Raw genomic sequence first — 18,553 nt, 5'->3', positions numbered from 1 at the left:
ACAGCTCCGAGCAAATGGGGAGCTTTTCTTTTTGCCCGGACAAACCCTTTAAGTGTTTCAAGCTCGGATGTTTTCTTCTAAGGCCAGACATCCATCTGATTTTCTCATAAGCCTGCTCTAAATCTCATCCAGTAACCTCGGCATCATTTCCCATCCATCCAGTCTCTATGGAAACCACTAAGCTAAGATGTGCAGGACCCAGGCAGAAGGAAAGCGGTATAGCAGGCCAGCGGTGGTGTGTGCCTCTGACGTCACCGTCTCTGCCTATTGATAGGACAATCATGTCCACTCCCATCCAGGATGCTTCTACATTGCTTCTTTCTTACAGCATGCTGCCAGCGAGACCTGCTGCAGGCTTCTGAAGCCATCCCTTTATCTCTCCATATTCCCCCTCCTCGCTCTCACCTCTGGCTGCTTCCTAAGAAGATGCTTTCTGTGATGTCACAATCCTGTATATCCTTGTGTGCGCCATGTGATGGTCCCAGCACAGCGGCCTGGCTGAGGTCCACCTGACCTCCGAAAGGCAGTGGACAGTGCATTCCTTGATGCAGTGAGGAGCACTGACTATGCAGAAATTTATAGAAGAGGATTATTATCAGCTGGACTGGTGGTACGAGGATTGTGCTGATGGTAATGAGGCTTTTCCGTAATGCATGCTTTGTAAGGGATTTGTAGGAATGGATGCTATATATTCAGCTACTGTAACAAAGGCAGTTGCGGCTATGGGTGTACACGTAAGGAGCATGAGGATTAAAGCAGCCTGCGTCCGCATGGAGTAAATTTTGTTCTGGCAATGAAAGGGTGCAGTGATAGATCCGCGTGGTGACTTGTCGATCTATTTTGAACCTGTGATAATTTGCAAGAAGGGAGAAGTAGAATTGGGGAGCACTTATTCTATATGTTATCATTCTATGTTTTCTTGCTTTTTAAGCCCATTCATTATCAACATGGTTTGCAGCAAATTACAATATTTTCCAAAATGCAGAGCTGAAAACTATAGCTTGCCCTATAATGCAGCCGCCCTCGTGCTGCCACCCTGCATTGTCTGCCCTGATGTAATATCGTTGCGAGTTGCAGGATTGGGCTATGATGCCTGATGTGTCGGAATAATGGCAGCCTAAAATGTCTGATTGTAGTTTTCTGTATTATTTCCCTTGGATTGTGTGCTAGGTTATTAGTATGCATGGTATCTGCGGTGCTTTCCATGAACTCTGACTGAATGAGTGGGCACAGACAATGCCAGCAAGTCTTGTGCCATGTTCCTGCTGTTTAAACACAATGGGACGTTTTTTTGTGGTTTCCAAGATACTGTTATCGGAAAGGAATCTGCGCTAAGTTGTATTAAAAATTGTGGCATTAAAAGAATTACCTTCCCAAGTTACCTGTATCACGGTCAGTTATTCTTTCTGTTACACTGCGAAGCATTGATCCTATTACAGATTTCATGTGTCATCCACCAAATGTCTCCCATGCGCTTTCTCCCAGTTGTCTTACGTTGAACAAGATTTGCTTTAATTGAATCATACCTTGCTGACGCACAATGTAATTGGCATGCTTCTTTGAGCATGCTCGGTAACCAGTTTATTGTACTGTGTATTACAGCATTTTATATCATTCTAACATAAAGTTGATGCCATAAGCGTCAGTGAGTGTGAACTGTTGGTAACGAAGCCCGTGTAATATAGTGATAGTGTCATCCTCTGGAGGTGTCCTTATCGCCATGTGATGCTATATCTTTGTATCAAGGTATTTCTGTTGATTGATCCATGTATAACCTCTATACCCATTCTGAAAGGATTTTGACATTTAAACCTTGAACCCTTTAAACCCCCATAAGAACAATTATGACATCTCATTCTAAATCTGGGGGCATTAAAGGGCATAACTGGGACTTTGTGAAAAACAAGAATGTGTCTAAGCACAGGTAGTTGCTACCTACCTGCCTGATATGCTCGGTGCCGTGTGTCGCTGGCATGGAGCGGTCACTGACCACTGCTGCCCATGATTCAGCTGCCTCTGCTGAGGTCACGTCGACAGAGTGGCTTTTTTTGTGCTCTGCTCTGTTGACGGGGTGGGACTTTGATGTCATTCTGATAGGCAGTGGGAATCTAGCTGTCAAACTGGAGGAGATAGCTGTCAATCAAACTGACAATGAAAGTCACACCCCATCGACAGAGCAGGGCAGAAAAGAAGCCGCCTATGTCGACGTGACGTCAGCAGATGTAGCTGAATTGCCAGGAGGAGCGGTCTGTGCCAGCTTAGTTTCACAAAGTCCCAGGTATACCCTTTAATATGGAGTTAGTTTTCTCTTTTGCAGCTCAAAACAGCGTCCGCTCTTCTGGAAAGTCTTTCTACAAGATTTTGGAGCTTATCTGTGGAAATTTTTGCCAATTCATCCAGAAAAGCATTTGGGAGGCCACACACTGGTGTTGGACAAGAGGGTCTTGCTCGCAAGTTCATGGCTCCATGCCAGTCAAGTTATCCATACCAACCTCCCCCAACCATGCCTTTATTGTCCATGCTTCATGCACTGGGGCACAGTCAGGCTGGAACAGAAAATGTCCTTTCTCCATTTTTTTTTTACAAAGTGGGAAGCATACAATTGTCCAAAATGTCTTGGTATGCTGAAGCATTATTGTGTTTTTTTCCTCCATTGATTAGAATGTTTGAAAAATGCTGCTGCACATTTCCTACAAAGGGAAAACTAAACGGCACGTGCGTGAGATTTCAGAAATTACATTCACTTTGCTGATACTGTAAAATGCTGCGTTTTTTTCTATGACAAACGTGCAGAAAAAAAAGAACATGTACATATACTATAGGGGTATGTGCACACATTAAGTGTTTGCTGCAGAAATTGTTGTACCAAAACACAGTAGTTCACAGTGCCGGCAAAATGAACGTGATTTTTTTTTTTTTTTTTTTTGCAAATTTGAAGCGGTTCCAAATCAGCAGTATGTTTTTTTTTTTCGGCATTTTTACTTGTTCAAATGAAAAAAAAATCAAAAACGTTAGTATTTAAGCAGAATTTTACCTACCAAGAGACGCATTTTTGGTGCAGAAATGTTTGCTGAAAATATTCAACTTCACATAGCCTAAAAACCGCACTCAAAGACGCAATGGTAAAAAAAAAAAACCCCGCATGCAACCTAATTTAGCTAATAGGTGCAGAAATGCTGCAAGAGATCTGCAACATCAAAAACTCCTCAAATGCCCATCATGGGAACGTAGCTTCAATGCCAGAGGAGGTTTGGATCTTTGCAGTCATTGAGTCATCAGAGCATTGGTGACTTTTATGCGCCTCAGATACTGGTCTGTAACTTTCGGTGGTCTCCACGTCATGGCTGTGGTTCCTAAATGCTTCCACTTTTCAATAATACCCCTCACAGTACATTGTGGAGTATTTAGGAGGGAAGACATTTCACAAGCTGCCTTATCGCAGCAGTAACATCCTATCACAGGCCCACGCTGGTATCAATGAGCTCTTTAGTTAGTAAAGGCAGATGAGGGACTGGATCTTACACACCAATGGTGACTGAACTGACTTAAATAATATTTTACTCATTGGTCACACAATGTGTCCCAATACTTTTCTACAAAGTGTATTTTTCGCCTCTACCAGTAATAAAAAGTGGCTTTAGGCCATGTTCACACTTTGCGGCGTCCCTCTGCGGGTTCTCCCGCAGCGGATTTGATAAATCTGCAGGGCAAAACCGCTGCGGTTCTCCCTGCAGATTTATCGTGGTTTGTTCCGCGGTTTCCGCTGCAGGTTTCTGCCTATACTATTGATGCTGCATATGCAGCAATATGCAGCATCAATAGTAATGTTAAAAATAATAAAAATTGGTTATACTCACCCTCTGATGTCCGGATCTCCTCGGCGCTGCACCCGGCGGTCCGGTTCCAAAGATGCTATGTGAGAAGGACCCTTCGTGACGTCACGGTCATGTGACCGCGACGTCACCGCAGGTCCTGTTCGCACAGCAACTCTGACCGGACGGCCGCGTGCAGCGCTGAGAGGTGAGTATAACATGATTTTTTATTTTTATTCTTTTTTTTACCCCAAATATGGTTCCCAGGGCCTGGAGGAGAGTCTCCTCTCCTCCACCCCGGGTAGGAACCGCACATTAGCCGCTTACTTCCCGCAACGTGGGCACAGCCCCATGCGGGAAGTAAGCCGTTCAATGCATTCCTATGGTTGCAGAATCGCAGCGATTCTGCACAAAGAAGTGACATGCTGCGGGTTTTAAACCGCTGCGTTTCTGCACGGTTTTTCCCGCAGCATGTGCACAGTGGTTTGCGGTTTCCATAGGGTTTACATGTAAATGGAAACGCTATGGAAACTGCTGCGGACCCGCAGCATCAAAATCGCGGCGGTTCCACGGTAAAAACCGCAAAGTGTGAACCCAGCCTTAAAGTCAAAAATATTTCCGAACTCAGAAATACCCCTATAGATCACATATGCAGCTTAGGCCTCTTTCACACTTCTGTTTTTTACAATCAGTCACAATCCGTCAAAATGTTGAAAAGACGGATCCTGTGCAGATTGTAAAAAACGGATGCGCTGGATCCGTTTTTTTTTTTTTTACGGATCCGTAGCGTTTTCCAAACGATCTGTAGCATCGCTTGGAAAACAGATTGACAGGTTGGTCACACTTGTCAAACATAGTATTTGACAAGTGTGACCAACGTTTTACTATTGATACTGCCTATGCAGCATCAAAAGTAAAATGTTATAATGTTAAAAATAATTTGAAAAAAAAAAATCTTTATTCTCACCTTCCGGCATCCCTCGCAGCCTTTCCGATGCTAGGGATGCTCCCGTTCCCAGTAATGCCTTGCAAAATGACCCGATGACGTAGCAATGCGCCCTGTATCCCTCCCCCGCCGTGAGTTCAGCAGAGTTCATACTGTCACTTGCGGCACCGCTGCGTGGGAAAATTCTCACACAGCAGTGCCGTAAAGTGAGAGCAATGAACTCATTGAACCCTCAGTAATAACACTGCAGGAGCAATTGTCTCCTGTCAGTGTGTCACTGGAGCTCCTGTAGAGCGATCTCATCTCCTGATGTGTCAGCTCTATAGGGGAGATCATTGTGGGACACTCCTTATTAAATGGACTACATCGGACCAGGGAGTATTTGTGTTGGTTTATTTTTATTGTTTTTTACAGGAGATGGAGGGCATCACATGGATTAGCTGTACAATAAATATGGGAAAAATGTGTAGTGTTTTATTTCATTAAATATTTTATTCTGGCTGTATGTTTAACCCTTCACAACTATAGGATTAGTAATGGATACATGTCTTATTGACACCTCCATTACTAAGCCGGCTTGATGTCACCTTACAATACAAAGGTGACATTATCCCCCTATTACTCCACATGCCACCACTAGGAGCTGGTGTTTGTAGCTTGGAAGGGGCAATATCCATGGCCCGCAGCTGTCTGCATAGCCTTTTCTGGCTATTAATTATAGGGGGACCCCACATCGTTTTTTTGGGGGGTCCTCACTATTTTAATAGCCAGAAAAGGCTTATTATACAGCTGCGGGCTGATATTCAGAGCCTGGGATCTATGGGTATTAACCCCTTCCCAGGCTATAAACATCGGCCCCCAGTCACTGGCTTTCCCTCTGTGGTGCAGAAAATTGCACGAGAGCCCACGCCATTTTTTTTTTTAAATAATTTTTTAAATTAAACAGATATTGCGTTTAAGGCACGAATCTCGCACCTCAATACCCGGCACTCGGACTGGAGTGTGCAGCTGCATGTATTTTGTATGCATCTGAGCACTCCGTTCCGATTGCCGGCGGCAGTGTCGGGAATTGAGGTGCGAGACTCATGCGAGTGTGACCCTGGCCTAACGCAGATTTTGTGTGTGTGTATATATATGTCTTTATATTTTATTATGTTTATTACTAAACATCAGGCTTGGTATTATCTATCTATAAGATATATCTATCCATCTATCTATAGATGTATCTATCCATCTTTCAATCTATCTCTATCTGTGTGTGTAAACATTCTTCAATGGAGTATGTAAATGAAGAGGTTGGACAAGAAATGACATCACAATTCTTTTTTTTTTTGTTAAATAATAGATCTTTATTTAGCTTACAAAAACGCATGAAAAGCCGCATAAAAAATGCATCAAATCCTCGCGGATTTCTACCTGCGTTTTCTGCCAAGAGATGCAGAATCTGCGCAGAAAATTCCACAGGCAATCTGCAACGTGTGCACATACCCTTACTGTAAAGAAACAACAATTGAACCTGCCAAAAATAAAGTAAAGCAAGTGTGTACAGAGTCTTAGACAGTAGATAGCACAGGATGGCACTGTTTTGCAAATTCAGCACTAATTTTTTTTCCCATTTCTGCACTAGTACAGGAGGTTTTTATCCGTTTTTGGTTCATGTGTCCATTTTTGCCATCAGTTTTTGACCCTTTTGAAAAAAAAAATATGGAGGGTTCCCAAATTTTGCCAAGTAATCAGCCACTGAAAAATGGACAACATATGGATTTCATTACTGTGCTATCTTTTTTGTCACTGACCTTGAATGGATAGGATTTGTCCTCAAGTTAGGGCATGGCTTACCTGGATTCCTTTGCAAAATGGTAAAAACCCCATGCAGTTAAAAGAAGTGAGCAGACCATTGTTCAGGCGTTTTCTACTAAGAAGGCACTTCCTATGTAATAATCGCCAGTTGGGACTTCCAGCCACCGAATCCCATAAGGCACTGCGGCAGTGTCACTTACGAAGGTGCAGTTCGTGGCCTTACTGTACATTGTTCAGGTTCCAAGCCACGACTTCTGATCGAGTCATGAGGCTCCGAAAGGGCATGGAGTGAAACCAGAGACAGGCAAAGTCCCCAATACTAGCCCTAGTGTCCTAGTGGGCAGCAGAAAGTGACCTGCTATGCAGAATTGATATCCACAGAACGGCAATTTATGCTGCAGATTTTCACGGCAACTTTTACCCTTGATGGGGTGAAATCCATTACTTGAGTACATCAAAAACAGACAAAATCTAAACAGAATTGTGTCTGACAAGTGCAGAAAATTATGTAGAATGAATTCTATGCTGCAGGCAGCCGTCTGATTGGAAGTTGTAATGACGGCCTATGGTTGATGGTATTATTTTATTATGTCTTTACACAGGCTTATGTAACCCTCAGCCTAGTTACATCCCGGTACTCCTTGTAATTTGGTCACACATATATATGCGGTGTCAGATCCTGTAGCTATGGTAACACGGAAGTAGTTCAGTCTCTGAAGTTGTAATGATGAATGTGTTGTGTGGCTTTTCAGAATACCTTAAGAGACATCTCCAGTAATATGATCCCTGTATTAAAGGGGTTGTCTGGTGAAAACAATTCATCACCTTTAGACCATAGTGATAGGAGGGGGTCCAACCAATCTGCAGAACAGCATACTTTTATCCTCCTTAGAATAGACTGTTGGTGCCTATGCCCTGCAGCTGCTCCATTCATTCTCTATGGTGCTGCACTTGACTTTTTCCAGAAGTTCCCACAGATAATGGAGCATGTGTCGCGGCGCACCTTTTTCCAGAGTAAAAGTAGCCATCGGTCAGACCCTCACCAATCCTATCCTATGGATAGATGATGACTTCTTTTCACTAGAGAACTCTTTAAGTTAATGTAATTATTTGAGATATGTAAATGCAAAAAAGTCAAGTTTTTTTATTTTAATTATTGAAAAAAGACTGATGCAGATTTATATAACGGAGTTTAGAACGAGACTGAATATTGCGTCTGCTGGAATTACACAACTGAAGAATTCATAGTTTCTAGTGTAGGGAATCTGTGATTTTTCAGTTATGGAGAAGAAGGTATTACAGTATATATGAAGGCCTAGATTGGCTCATCTTTCGTAGAGCTGCATAACCATATAAGAGGGGGGAATCTTAATGAAAGAAGACCGTATAAACATGGCTGATCTGGTAATCTCGCCAAAGGTTATTTATTAACCCCCTTTTTGTTTGAGATATAGATATATACAGGTGCTTCTCGCAAAAGTAGAACATCATCAAAAAGTTAATTTTTCAGTCCGGTACAAAACGTGAAACTCATATCATATAGAGCCATTACAGATTGATCTATTTCAAGTGTTTATTTCTGTTAATATTGATGATTATGGCTTACAGCCAATGAAAACCCAAAAGTCATCATAACAGTAAATTAGAATACTTTATAACACCAGCTTGACAAATGATATTAAAATCCGAAATGTTGGCCTAATGAAATGTATGTTCAATAAATGCACTCAATACTTGGTTGGGCTTCTGCATCAATGCGGTGTGGTATGGAGGCGATCAGCCTGTGGCATTGCTGAGGTGTTATGGATGCCCAAGTTGCTTTGATAGCAGCCTCCAGCTCGCCTGAATTGTTGGATCTGGTGTCTCTCATCTTCCTCTTGTCAATACCCCATAGATTCTCTATGGGGTTAAGGTCAGGCAAGTTTGCTGGCCAATCAAGCACAGTGATATTGTTGTTTTTTAATCCCTTTACCCCCAAGGGTGGTTTGCATGTTATGGACCGGGCCAATTTTTACAATTCTGACCACTGTCCCTTTATGAGGTTATAACTCTGGAACGCTTCAACGGATCCCGGTGATTCTGACATTGTTTTCTCGAGACATATTGTACTTCATGATAGTGGTAAAATTTCTTTGATATTACCTGCATTTATTTGTGAAAAAAACAGAAATTTGGCGAAAATTTCGCAATTTTCCAACTTTGAATTTTTATGCAATTAAATCACAGAGATATGTCACACAAAATACTTAATAAATAACATTTCCCACATGTCTACTTTACATCAGCACAATTTTGGAACCAAAATTTTTTTTTGTTAGGGAGTTATAAGGGTTAAAAGTTGACCAGCAATTTCTCATTTTTACACCATTTTTTTTTTAGGGACCACATCTCATGTGAAGTCATTTTGAGGGGTCTATATGATAGAAAATACCCAAGTGTGACACCATTCTAGAAACTGCACCCATCAAGGTGCTCAAAACCACATTCAAGAAGTTTATTAACCCTTCAGGTGTTTCACAGGAATTTTTGGAATGTTTAAATAAAAATGAACATTTAACTTTTTTTCACAAAAACTTTACTTCAGCTCCAATTTGTTTTATTTTACCAAGGGTTACAGGAGAAAATGGACCCCAAAAGTTGTTGTACAATTTGTCCTGAGTACACCGATACCCCATATGTGGGGGTAAACCACTGTTTGGGCGCATGACAGAGCTCGGAAGCGAAGGAGCGCCATTTGACTTTTCAATGCAAAATTGACTGGAATTGAGATGGGACGCCATGTTGCGTTTGGAGAGCCACTGATGTGCCTAAACATTGAAACCCCCCACAAGTGACACCATTTTGGAAAGTAGACCCTCTAAGGAACTTATCTAGAGGTGTGGTGAGCACTTTGACCCACCAAGTACTTCACAAAAGTTTATAATGCAGAACCGTAAAAATAAAAAATCGTTTTTTTCACAAAAATTCTTTTCGCCCCAAATTTTTTATTTTCCCGAGGGTAACAGGAGAAATTGGACCCCAAAAGTTGTTGTCCAATTTGTCCTGAGGTAGTTCTTTTCTGTCAGTGACTCAGGAAAATTTCTGCCTGGCATAGTTTTCTATGACCTGATACTTATTAGATAAGTAGCATCCCTTAAAGGGGTTGTCCAGGATTATATTGTTGTCTAACCTTTGGATAGGTCATCGATAGGGTTGAGCGACCTTGACTTTTTTAGGGTCGAGCCGGGTTTCGCGAAACCCGACTATCTCAAAAGTCGAGTCGAGTGAAATCGGCCGATTATGGCGAAAAGTCGAGGATCGACCGAAACACGAAACCCAATGCAAAGCCTATGGGATATTATTATTATTATTTTTTTCTCCCTCTCCCTCTCCCTCTCCCTCTCCCTCTCCTTCTGGTCCATCTGCTCTGTCCCTCACCCTGCCAAGGTATTTTGCAGTGACTGAGTCCTACAGGGAAAATTGACCTCCTGTTTCTATATAGAGCTTAGAGGGAGTCAACTAGTCAGTTTTTAATCACGTGATGTCATAGATCTACTATAGAATATGATGATTGCAATATATTATAAGGGTTAAAATTTAGATGGGCATGCTTCTTTAAATTGACCACCCATTCACTTTAAAAGGTGAGAGTAACCTGTACATGAGCGTAACCTGTGCACATTGTGCTACGTGAAAAAAGCCACTGCTCATTGTATATCTGAGAATGCCAATGCGCATTGCACTAAGTGAGAATGACCAGTGCGCACTGTACTGTGTGAGAATGGCCAGTGTGCATTGTACTGTGTGAGAATGACCAGTGTACATTGTACTGTGTGAGAATGGCCAGTGTGCATTGTACTGTGTGAGAATGACCAGTGTACATTGTACTGTGTGAGAATGGCCAGTGTGCGTTGTACTGTGTGAGAATGGCCAGTGTGCATTGTACTGTGTGAGAATGACCAGTGTACATTGTACTGTGTGAGAATGGCCAGTGTGCGTTGTACTGTGTGAGAATGGCCAGTGTGCGTTGTACTGTGTGAGAATGGCCAGTGTGCGTTGTACTGTGTGAGAATGGCCAGTGTGCATTGTACTGTGTGAGAATGGCCAGTGTGCATTGTACTGTGTGAGAATGGCCAGTGTGCATTGTACTGTGTGAGAATGGCCAATGTGCATTGTACTGTGTGAGAATGGCCAGTGTGAATTGTACTGTGTGAGAATGGCCAGTGTGCATTGTACTGTGTGAGAATGGCCAGTGTGCATTGTACTGTGTGAGAATGGCCAGTGTGCATTGTACTGTGTGAGAATGGCCAGTGTGCATTGTACTGTGTGAGAATGGCCAGTGTGCATTATACTGTGTGAGAATGGCCAGTGTGCATTGTACTGTGTGAGAATGGCCAGTGTGCATTGTACTGTGTGAGAATGGCCAGTGGGCATTGTACTGTGTGAGAATGGCTAGTGTGCATTGTACTGTGTGAGAATGGCCAGTGTGCATTGTACTGTGTGAGAATGGCCAGTGTGCATTGTACTGTGTGAGAATGGCCAGTGGGCATTGTACTGTGTGAGAATGGCTAGTGTGCATTGTACTGTGTGAGAATGGCCAGTGGGCATTGTACTGTGTGAGAATGGCTAGTGTGCATTGTACTGTGTGAGAATGGCCAGTGTGCATTGTACTGTGTGAGAATGGCCAGTGGGCATTGTACTGTGTGAGAATGGCCAGTGGGCATTGTACTGTGTGAGAATGGCCAGTGTGCATTGTACTGTGTGAGAATGGCCAGTGTGCATTGTACTGTGTGAGAATGGCCAGTGGGCATTGTACTGTGTGAGAATGGCCAGTGGGCATTGTACTGTGTGAGAATGGCCAGTGTGCATTGTACTGTGTGAGAATGGCCAGTGTGCATTGTACTGTGTGAGAATGGCCAGTGTGCATTGTACTGTGTGAGAATGGCCACTGTTCACTGTACTACCTGAGAGGGGCCACTGCACAGTCTACGTGGTTGTATTGTTTTGGCTTAAACTGACCATGTAACTGAGAGTTTTCATTTGGCAGACCGCTATTCCTCCACTTACCCCATGCACATGAGCGCTTGCTTTGGCCAAGAGATTATCTGTTTTTAATGGGGGATAAAGCCACTGCTATAATATAGTACCTCAGCTTTCTAGAAGATAAAAGGATCGTTCTTTAAGATTCTAATGGCCCAATCCATCAGGTTTTGTGGAAGAAACGGGAAGCCTCCATACCCATCAGATTTCATCTAACGTGTATGGGGACATTTAGAATAAGTCAGGAACTAATTTCCTACCCAGGGGAAGAATGTGTTTAGAATGGTAAAGTAAGATACTATGTGAGTAACAAAAAAAGACACACACCAAGCGTTGAGCACTGTGTCTCTGAAAACCCACCAGAGCACATTATCTTGTGGGGGACATTGCCCTAAGGTGTTACTTTTATTATTTTTGCCACAATCGCAACAAAATGGCGTAGTTGTGTTCAGGTTTTCAAAAATCAGAGCAAAAGTGTTGCAGTCTTTCCATGATCTCAGCAAAACAAAAGTACCATGGCCACAAGGCTTGAACACCACTTAATAAAAATAAATATTTAGTGTCAGACTCGCTGTATTTGCCGGACATTGTTCTTTAGTTAAGTATGCTCATGAGATGTAGTTTACGGCACATTCCCGCCTAATTGTTTTCCATCTTTGTCGGCCTCTTTCTTGATTAAATGCTCAGACTTTACAAGAGTCAGAGAAGAGCAAAGATAAATGGGAAACAAATAGGAAGACGCCCAGCACTGTTTGCCCACGCCCAGATTGCACCTTGGAATAAAGAAGCATTTCAGGCAAATACAGCAATGGATTTGGACACTATAGGTACCTTTTTTTTTTTTTATTAAAAATGTGCTTGGTTTGAACAGTCATTTTGTGCTGACAGACTCCCTGAACAGGAGCACAAAAACAATTTAAAAAAAACACTTTGTCCGAGAATGCTTTAGGTAACACGATGCATAATTGCAATGTTATTCTGGTTTCTGATTTGCACACATTGGAGATAACCCGCTGTTTTATCATTTTGCTAACTGTGGGAGAAGTAGTATATTTTTACTCCGCATCCTCCCCAGGATAAAACTGGTTAGTGTGTAGTCTGTAATTTTGTGTTAATCGCTGCACTGTCCGCACCTCTGGTTTCCATGCTACAGGCCTTACAACAACATTATGTGATGAGCTTTCCCACTTGCAGAGCCACTTTTGTTCTATAATCTGATATGAGCACAATTCCTAATTACACAGTGCTGGGTGTTTTCTCCCCAAATCCTCCCATATGTAGATTCTGATGGCGGACACTCCTCAGCTGCTAATGGTTTCCGGTATCATTCATCACACTGTCTGTGCATGTAATATATACAGTGCTAGTATATATGCTCTCGCCACGTGTACGGCTTGTATGTTTTCTTCACTCCTTCCAAATACTGAGGTAAAATACTGACCACGTTCTAGTGTGAGAATATCTGATTAAGGCCATGTTCACACATCCAGTATTTGGTCAGTATTTTACCTCAGTATGTGTAAGCCAGAACCAGGAGTGGGTGATAAATACAGAAGTGGCGCACAGGTTCCTATTATACTTTTCCTCTGATTGTAAGCCAAAACCAAGTGAGGAACAAATATTGACATAAAAACAGACCAAATACTAATAGTGTGGCCGTAAGAGCTTATTTAGACAACAGGGTTTTTTTCCGCATATGAGAAAAATGGACTGAGTTTCATCAGTGATTTTAACCAGAGTGATATCTGGGGGGTTTTCACTGAGAAGAAAAAAAAAAGTTTCTGCATCTTCTATTTATCAGTCCATGAAAAATGGCCGCACTCCGATCAATATCGGCCATGTCTCCACGATTTTGGACTAACCACCCAGTCTGTAAAAAATCCCAGACATGTGAACAGTTCCATAAACTATCAGTGAAAAACATGGCTACCAGTTGTTTGTGAAAACTGAGGTAAAATACTGAACATGTGAACGTGGCCTTCCACTGTGTGTTGTGCATACAATTTCTTTTGCTTCTTGGGCATATTGAGGGCACACAGGTGGAATCTGGCAATAACTAAAGTATCGCATGTAGCGAGTGCGTGCATGTGTGAGCACAGTCTTATACACGCGGTAGAACTTCCTCAGCGGTGTCTAATCCGTGTGGATAGGGCTAGACAGACACAAATCAAGCAACCATTACATTCATTATTAGATATTTGACACTTCCTGCCTGAGATATTTTTCTGTAAATTATTGTTAGATTTTTTTTTTTATTTTTACGAACGTACTTATCCCATTATTGTTCTTAATTTTGAGAGAAATTAAAGAAAACCTGCTGTAAATTATTAGATTTCTTGTTGTCTTCCTCCACTAAGCTGAGGGAACTTGTTACCTATATATAGCGCGTCTGTCAGTCTGGACGCTTGTGTGGAGAAATGTTCACATCACTTGTAGGGTTAATGAGTCATTGACAGGTAACCTGTGGTCCCACCCTCTGCTAGGTGTAGTATCATCCAGCACTCCCTTGCTGCAGTTGCTATGAAACTTGCTGGGAACATACCATTTCCAGCACAATGGGGGAGTGACAGGACTATAAATCCTTCTTTTTCCTTTGTAGCTTTTCCCCAGTCTGTCTGTTTCTGAGCAGTTTCTTATAAAATGTTGCTCTCCAGCTGCGGCCGTTTCTGAGCCTTCCGCCAGCAGCTGTCTGCTCAGAGAGATTACAGGTGCTGTGGATCACTTGGGTGGATCCCAGTCCCTGCTGGTTACCTGTGTGTCAGCAAAGAGAGTGCTCAGGTGTAAGCACACTCCTCTGCCACCAGTATGTGAGTGATCAGGGATGCTGCCCCACAAATGGGGCTCCTGCTGGCCTTTCCCTGTGCCACATATGAGGCCCCTATGGGGCCACACAACAAGTGCCTTTAACTATTAAGAGCGGCTTGTCCTCCAACCCTTGGAAATAGCCAGTGCTAATGATGTCCTTTATCGAGCCGCTGATTGAAGAGGAAAGCTATGAGTGCGACTGTGAGAACGACCCGGAGACCCTGTACGATGATTCCGCCGACCACCTGGAGTTCATGGAGGAAGGTGAATGTATGGGGGCTGCGAGACGTCAACCTTACCGCTGATAGATAGATATATACTATTTCTGCATTGTTTCTACATATTTCTACGTTATTCTCTATTGTTTCTACATATTTCTACATCCTCTATTTTATTTACTTTATTTTCTACATTATTCTCTATTGTTTCTACATCCTCTATTTTATTTACTTTATTTTCTACATTATTTATTTTTTCTTTATTTTCTACATATTTCTACATCCTCTGTTTTATTTACTTTTTCTACATTATTTGCTGCCATTTTCCCCTTGTCTGATTATTTAGCTCTTTTTTGTATGGCTATGTGCTCTAACAGGACTGTATATTGGTGGGAACCATAAAGGAGCAGATGAAGACCGCCATATAGGCAGGGACACTGCCCTAGAAATATGCACCGTATTCCTGTAGTATCTAGTAAACGGTCATAGCTAGTGATGAGCGGCCGTGCTCAGGCGAGGTGTTGTCAGACCATCTTCTGGTTGAGTCCCTGCCGCTGATTGACAGCAGCAACACATGCATGGATTTCCTGTCTGTTAGACAGCAGCAACACATGAGGGGCTTCCCTAACAGCCACGGGGGGAGAGACTCGCTAACTTTTTCGAGCACGCCGCAGACACTCGGTTAGCACAGTCATACTGTAATGCTCTGATAACGCTTTATCCCAGCATGCTCGCTCATCACTAGTCATAGCAAATGTACCAAACCCTTTATGGCTCAAATGGAGACCAGTGTGAATGGAGACGTATCGGACACTTACAGGCCGCCAATTTGTTGTTGGTTTCCATAATTCCCTAACTGAGCTTTACAGAAGTCTGTGCACTCGCATCTGATGTGTGAACATAGCCTGAAATGTACTAAACATTTTAACCCTATGTTATCCGGGTAATCGTCTCCCACCGTTATAGTTGTATTACCACGATCGCTTGCAGCTGAATTTATATATTTCTATTTTTTTTCCTTCTGTCATTTAACAAAAACTACAACTTTGTATCCCACTGGTTTTTTTTTGTAAAGCTTTAGGGCCCCTTTCCACTTGTAAGGAAAAAAACCGGTCCGTAATCTGGACCGAAAAAACGGATGTAACGTATGCGATTGTCATGCGTTTGTGATGCGAGTTCAATGCGAATTTTTTTAATCGCACCATCCGTTTTACATCCGTATGACATCCGTATGCAATCCGGTTTTTTTCTCTGCAACTATTTTTATACAGTCGTCTACAGGATTCTTTACAGTGTTCTATGCCACAGAATGGTAAGGTATCCGTAAAAAACGGATGGAATACGGATGGTCCGTATTCCATGCGTTTTTTTTCTCACACCCATTGACTTGCATTGGCGAGTCTCGTCCGAGACCCGCAGCAAATCGCAGCATGCTGCGATTTTTTTTCTCAGTCCGATTTCAGCTGAGAAAAAAATCGCAAATAGAATGTCACCTATTGAATAACATTGGTCCGAGTGCAATCCGATTTTTTTTTATCGGATTGCACTCATCCGTTTTCCTCGCAAGTGGAAAGGGGCCCTTAGTGTATTTTTTTTCTTAAAGAGATCTTCACTTGCAATGTATCTTCCACTCCTCTCACATGCTTGGTTTAGTCACGACTACAATCTGTAGCACTGCGGAACTTGTTTCCCACCAGTTTCTGTAGAATTTCTTGCTCGACCGTACGTATACTGTATGGTAGGGCTCTGCTTTCTGATGAAATTGTTTATTAATCTAAATTATTCAGACATATTTTGTTAAAGAATTTTTTTTGCCTGCAACGTTTTGGCTATGTAATAACCTAAAAAAAAACAAGGCGTTTTGTCCCAAAGTTTTTTTTTTTTTTTTTTTTTGTTTTTTTTAGGTCACATTCACACATCCAGTATTTGGTCAGTATTTTTCATCAGGATTTGTAAGCCAAAACCAGGAGTGGTGATTATACAGAAGTGGTGACGTGTTTCTATTATACTTTTCCTCTGACTGTTTCTCTCCTGGTTTTGGTTTACACATACTGAGGTAAAATACTGACCAAATACTGCTAGTGTGAACGTGGCCTAATAGAAACTCGTCACCACTTCTGCATTTTTTACCCACTCCTGATTTTGATTACAAATGCTGATGTAAAATACTGAATGTGTGAACGTGGCCTTACCAAGTGAATCACCGTATTCTCCCCGGAAGCTATGGTTATGGAGACGACATGATGGCAGAGTGCCCAGTGTAACATGGCACAGAACAGTATAGCGCCTCTGCACATGGCTTGCTATATGTATGATGCTTTTCTGCTAAGATATTGGATGAACATTTGCAGAGTTGTCCGACCTTCTGATGTGAATGGGAGTTTCCTCCAAGCAGCAGATATTTGGGCAGTTGGGATGGAAAGTAGGATTGTGCATATCAGACTTCAACATGCCCGATTATTTGTCCTTTTGGGGGATAAGCCAATACTTTAAGGGGCTGTTTATAAGATTCCATTTAAAGGGGTATAACCACCTTTAGTGGAAGCCCTCCCTGTAGTTCTGCAATTAATTTTGGCACTTTTTTGGATCTGTATACACTCATTTTTTTTAATGCAGCTTTTTTGCAGCATGAAAGACTATAGCTAGAAAACAGCAGTGTAAATTACACACAATTTTGATGTTTTTGATCATATGCCATTTTTGTGTTAACCCATTTTAATTACAATGGGAAAAACTTTGGTAATAATGCTGAAACGATTGACATACTGCATTGCTTTAAAAAAAAAAAAAAAAAAATTGAGAAACCACATGGAAAAAGATGCATCATGTGTGACATTTTAAAAATCTCATAAATGTTGTTACTGTAATGCGCTGTTTTTCTCCACACCCGGAAAAACCCATAAAAAATGCAATGTGTGAACAAGCCTTTGTTAGTTACCTGAACTATCTAACCTGGTAATGACAGAAAGTGGTTGTCCAGGATCTTTACATTGATAGCCTGTTTTTAGGATAGGTCATCAATATCTGACCCGCACCAATCTCCTGGTCATGGACGAATGTGTGGAGTTGTGGAGCTGCATTGCTCAATCAACTTCATAGTTCAGGTACTGCACCCCCGCCCCCTATTCATATCAATAGGGAGGTGACATGCAGTACCCCCTATGGCAACTATCCAATTGATGGAGCTCTGCAGCTGAGCTCTGGCCGCATCCATAGGCCATCAATGGAAAAGTCCCGGACAACCCCTTTAACTAGGGAGCAGAATTTTTGAGGTTTCAGACTTTTGCAGGAAACTTGACAATTTGTCTGTGCTAGCACTGCAATGTTTGCCAGCGCTCATCATGGCAGCAGGTATTACTTTCATTAGAGCAGTAGCATTCTGTTACCTGCAGCTTCGGTTTCAGTAGCTCAGGTCCGTTCTTCAGCACAGTGCATTTGTTCATTCTCCTCATTGTCTTCCTACATTAGTTTGTAGTATTTGAGCATGTTGTTATTTTCAACAGCAGAAGGACTCTGACAACTTATACTGTATTTACCGGACATCCCCTTTATCACCGTGCCACTGGGTAGATGATGATTTGATGATCTTTGGGCTTCCAACCACTGGGACCATCGTCAGATGGCAGAGTGGGGATTTTTTATCCTATATTTGGCACTTTTGACCCCCTTTACAAAATGCAGCAGGTCAGATGCCGTCATCCACACAATTAATTTGCTATGGGGCTGCCGAAAAAAGCCGAGCGCGGCACCCAACCGCCCCTTATGGAATGAATGGAGCAGGAGACGGACATGTGCATTACCGCTCCATTCTAAGAAGGGTAATAGTGCTGCAACTGATCAATAATTGTACTTGTACCTTATGTGGATATGTGATGACGACTTTCAATTGGACAAACCCTTTAAAGGCATACATTTGCATAAAGTACACTATTTGGGGGCATCAAGTGAATAGG

General features: G+C 42.2%; 1 protein-coding gene across 11 annotated transcripts in view; it reads left to right on the top strand.

Annotated features, from left to right (window-relative positions):
* TRAK1 (trafficking kinesin protein 1) overlaps positions 1-18,553 on the top strand; it is a 239,844-nt gene that overhangs the window by 147,527 nt on the left and 73,764 nt on the right. For 2 of the 11 annotated variants that reach the window (XM_069730121.1, XM_069730119.1), the window contains exon 1: positions 303-630. The exons of 4 other annotated variants lie outside the window; for them this stretch is intronic. In XM_069730121.1, coding sequence (XP_069586222.1) covers positions 567-630 — 64 coding nt within the window. In that variant the 5' untranslated portion in view covers positions 303-566. Of the gene's footprint in view, positions 1-302; positions 631-14,353; positions 14,647-18,553 lie in introns of those variants that run through there. 5 more of the 11 variants (XM_069730116.1, XM_069730125.1, XM_069730120.1 and 2 more) reach the window with 3 other exon arrangements.

The sequence above is a fragment of the Ranitomeya imitator genome, chromosome 6, assembly GCF_032444005.1.
Source record: "Ranitomeya imitator isolate aRanImi1 chromosome 6, aRanImi1.pri, whole genome shotgun sequence".
Taxonomy (NCBI): Eukaryota; Metazoa; Chordata; class Amphibia; order Anura; family Dendrobatidae; genus Ranitomeya; species Ranitomeya imitator.
The sequence above is the reverse complement of the archived record's forward strand: the minus strand, read 5'-3'. Positions and strand labels throughout refer to the sequence as shown.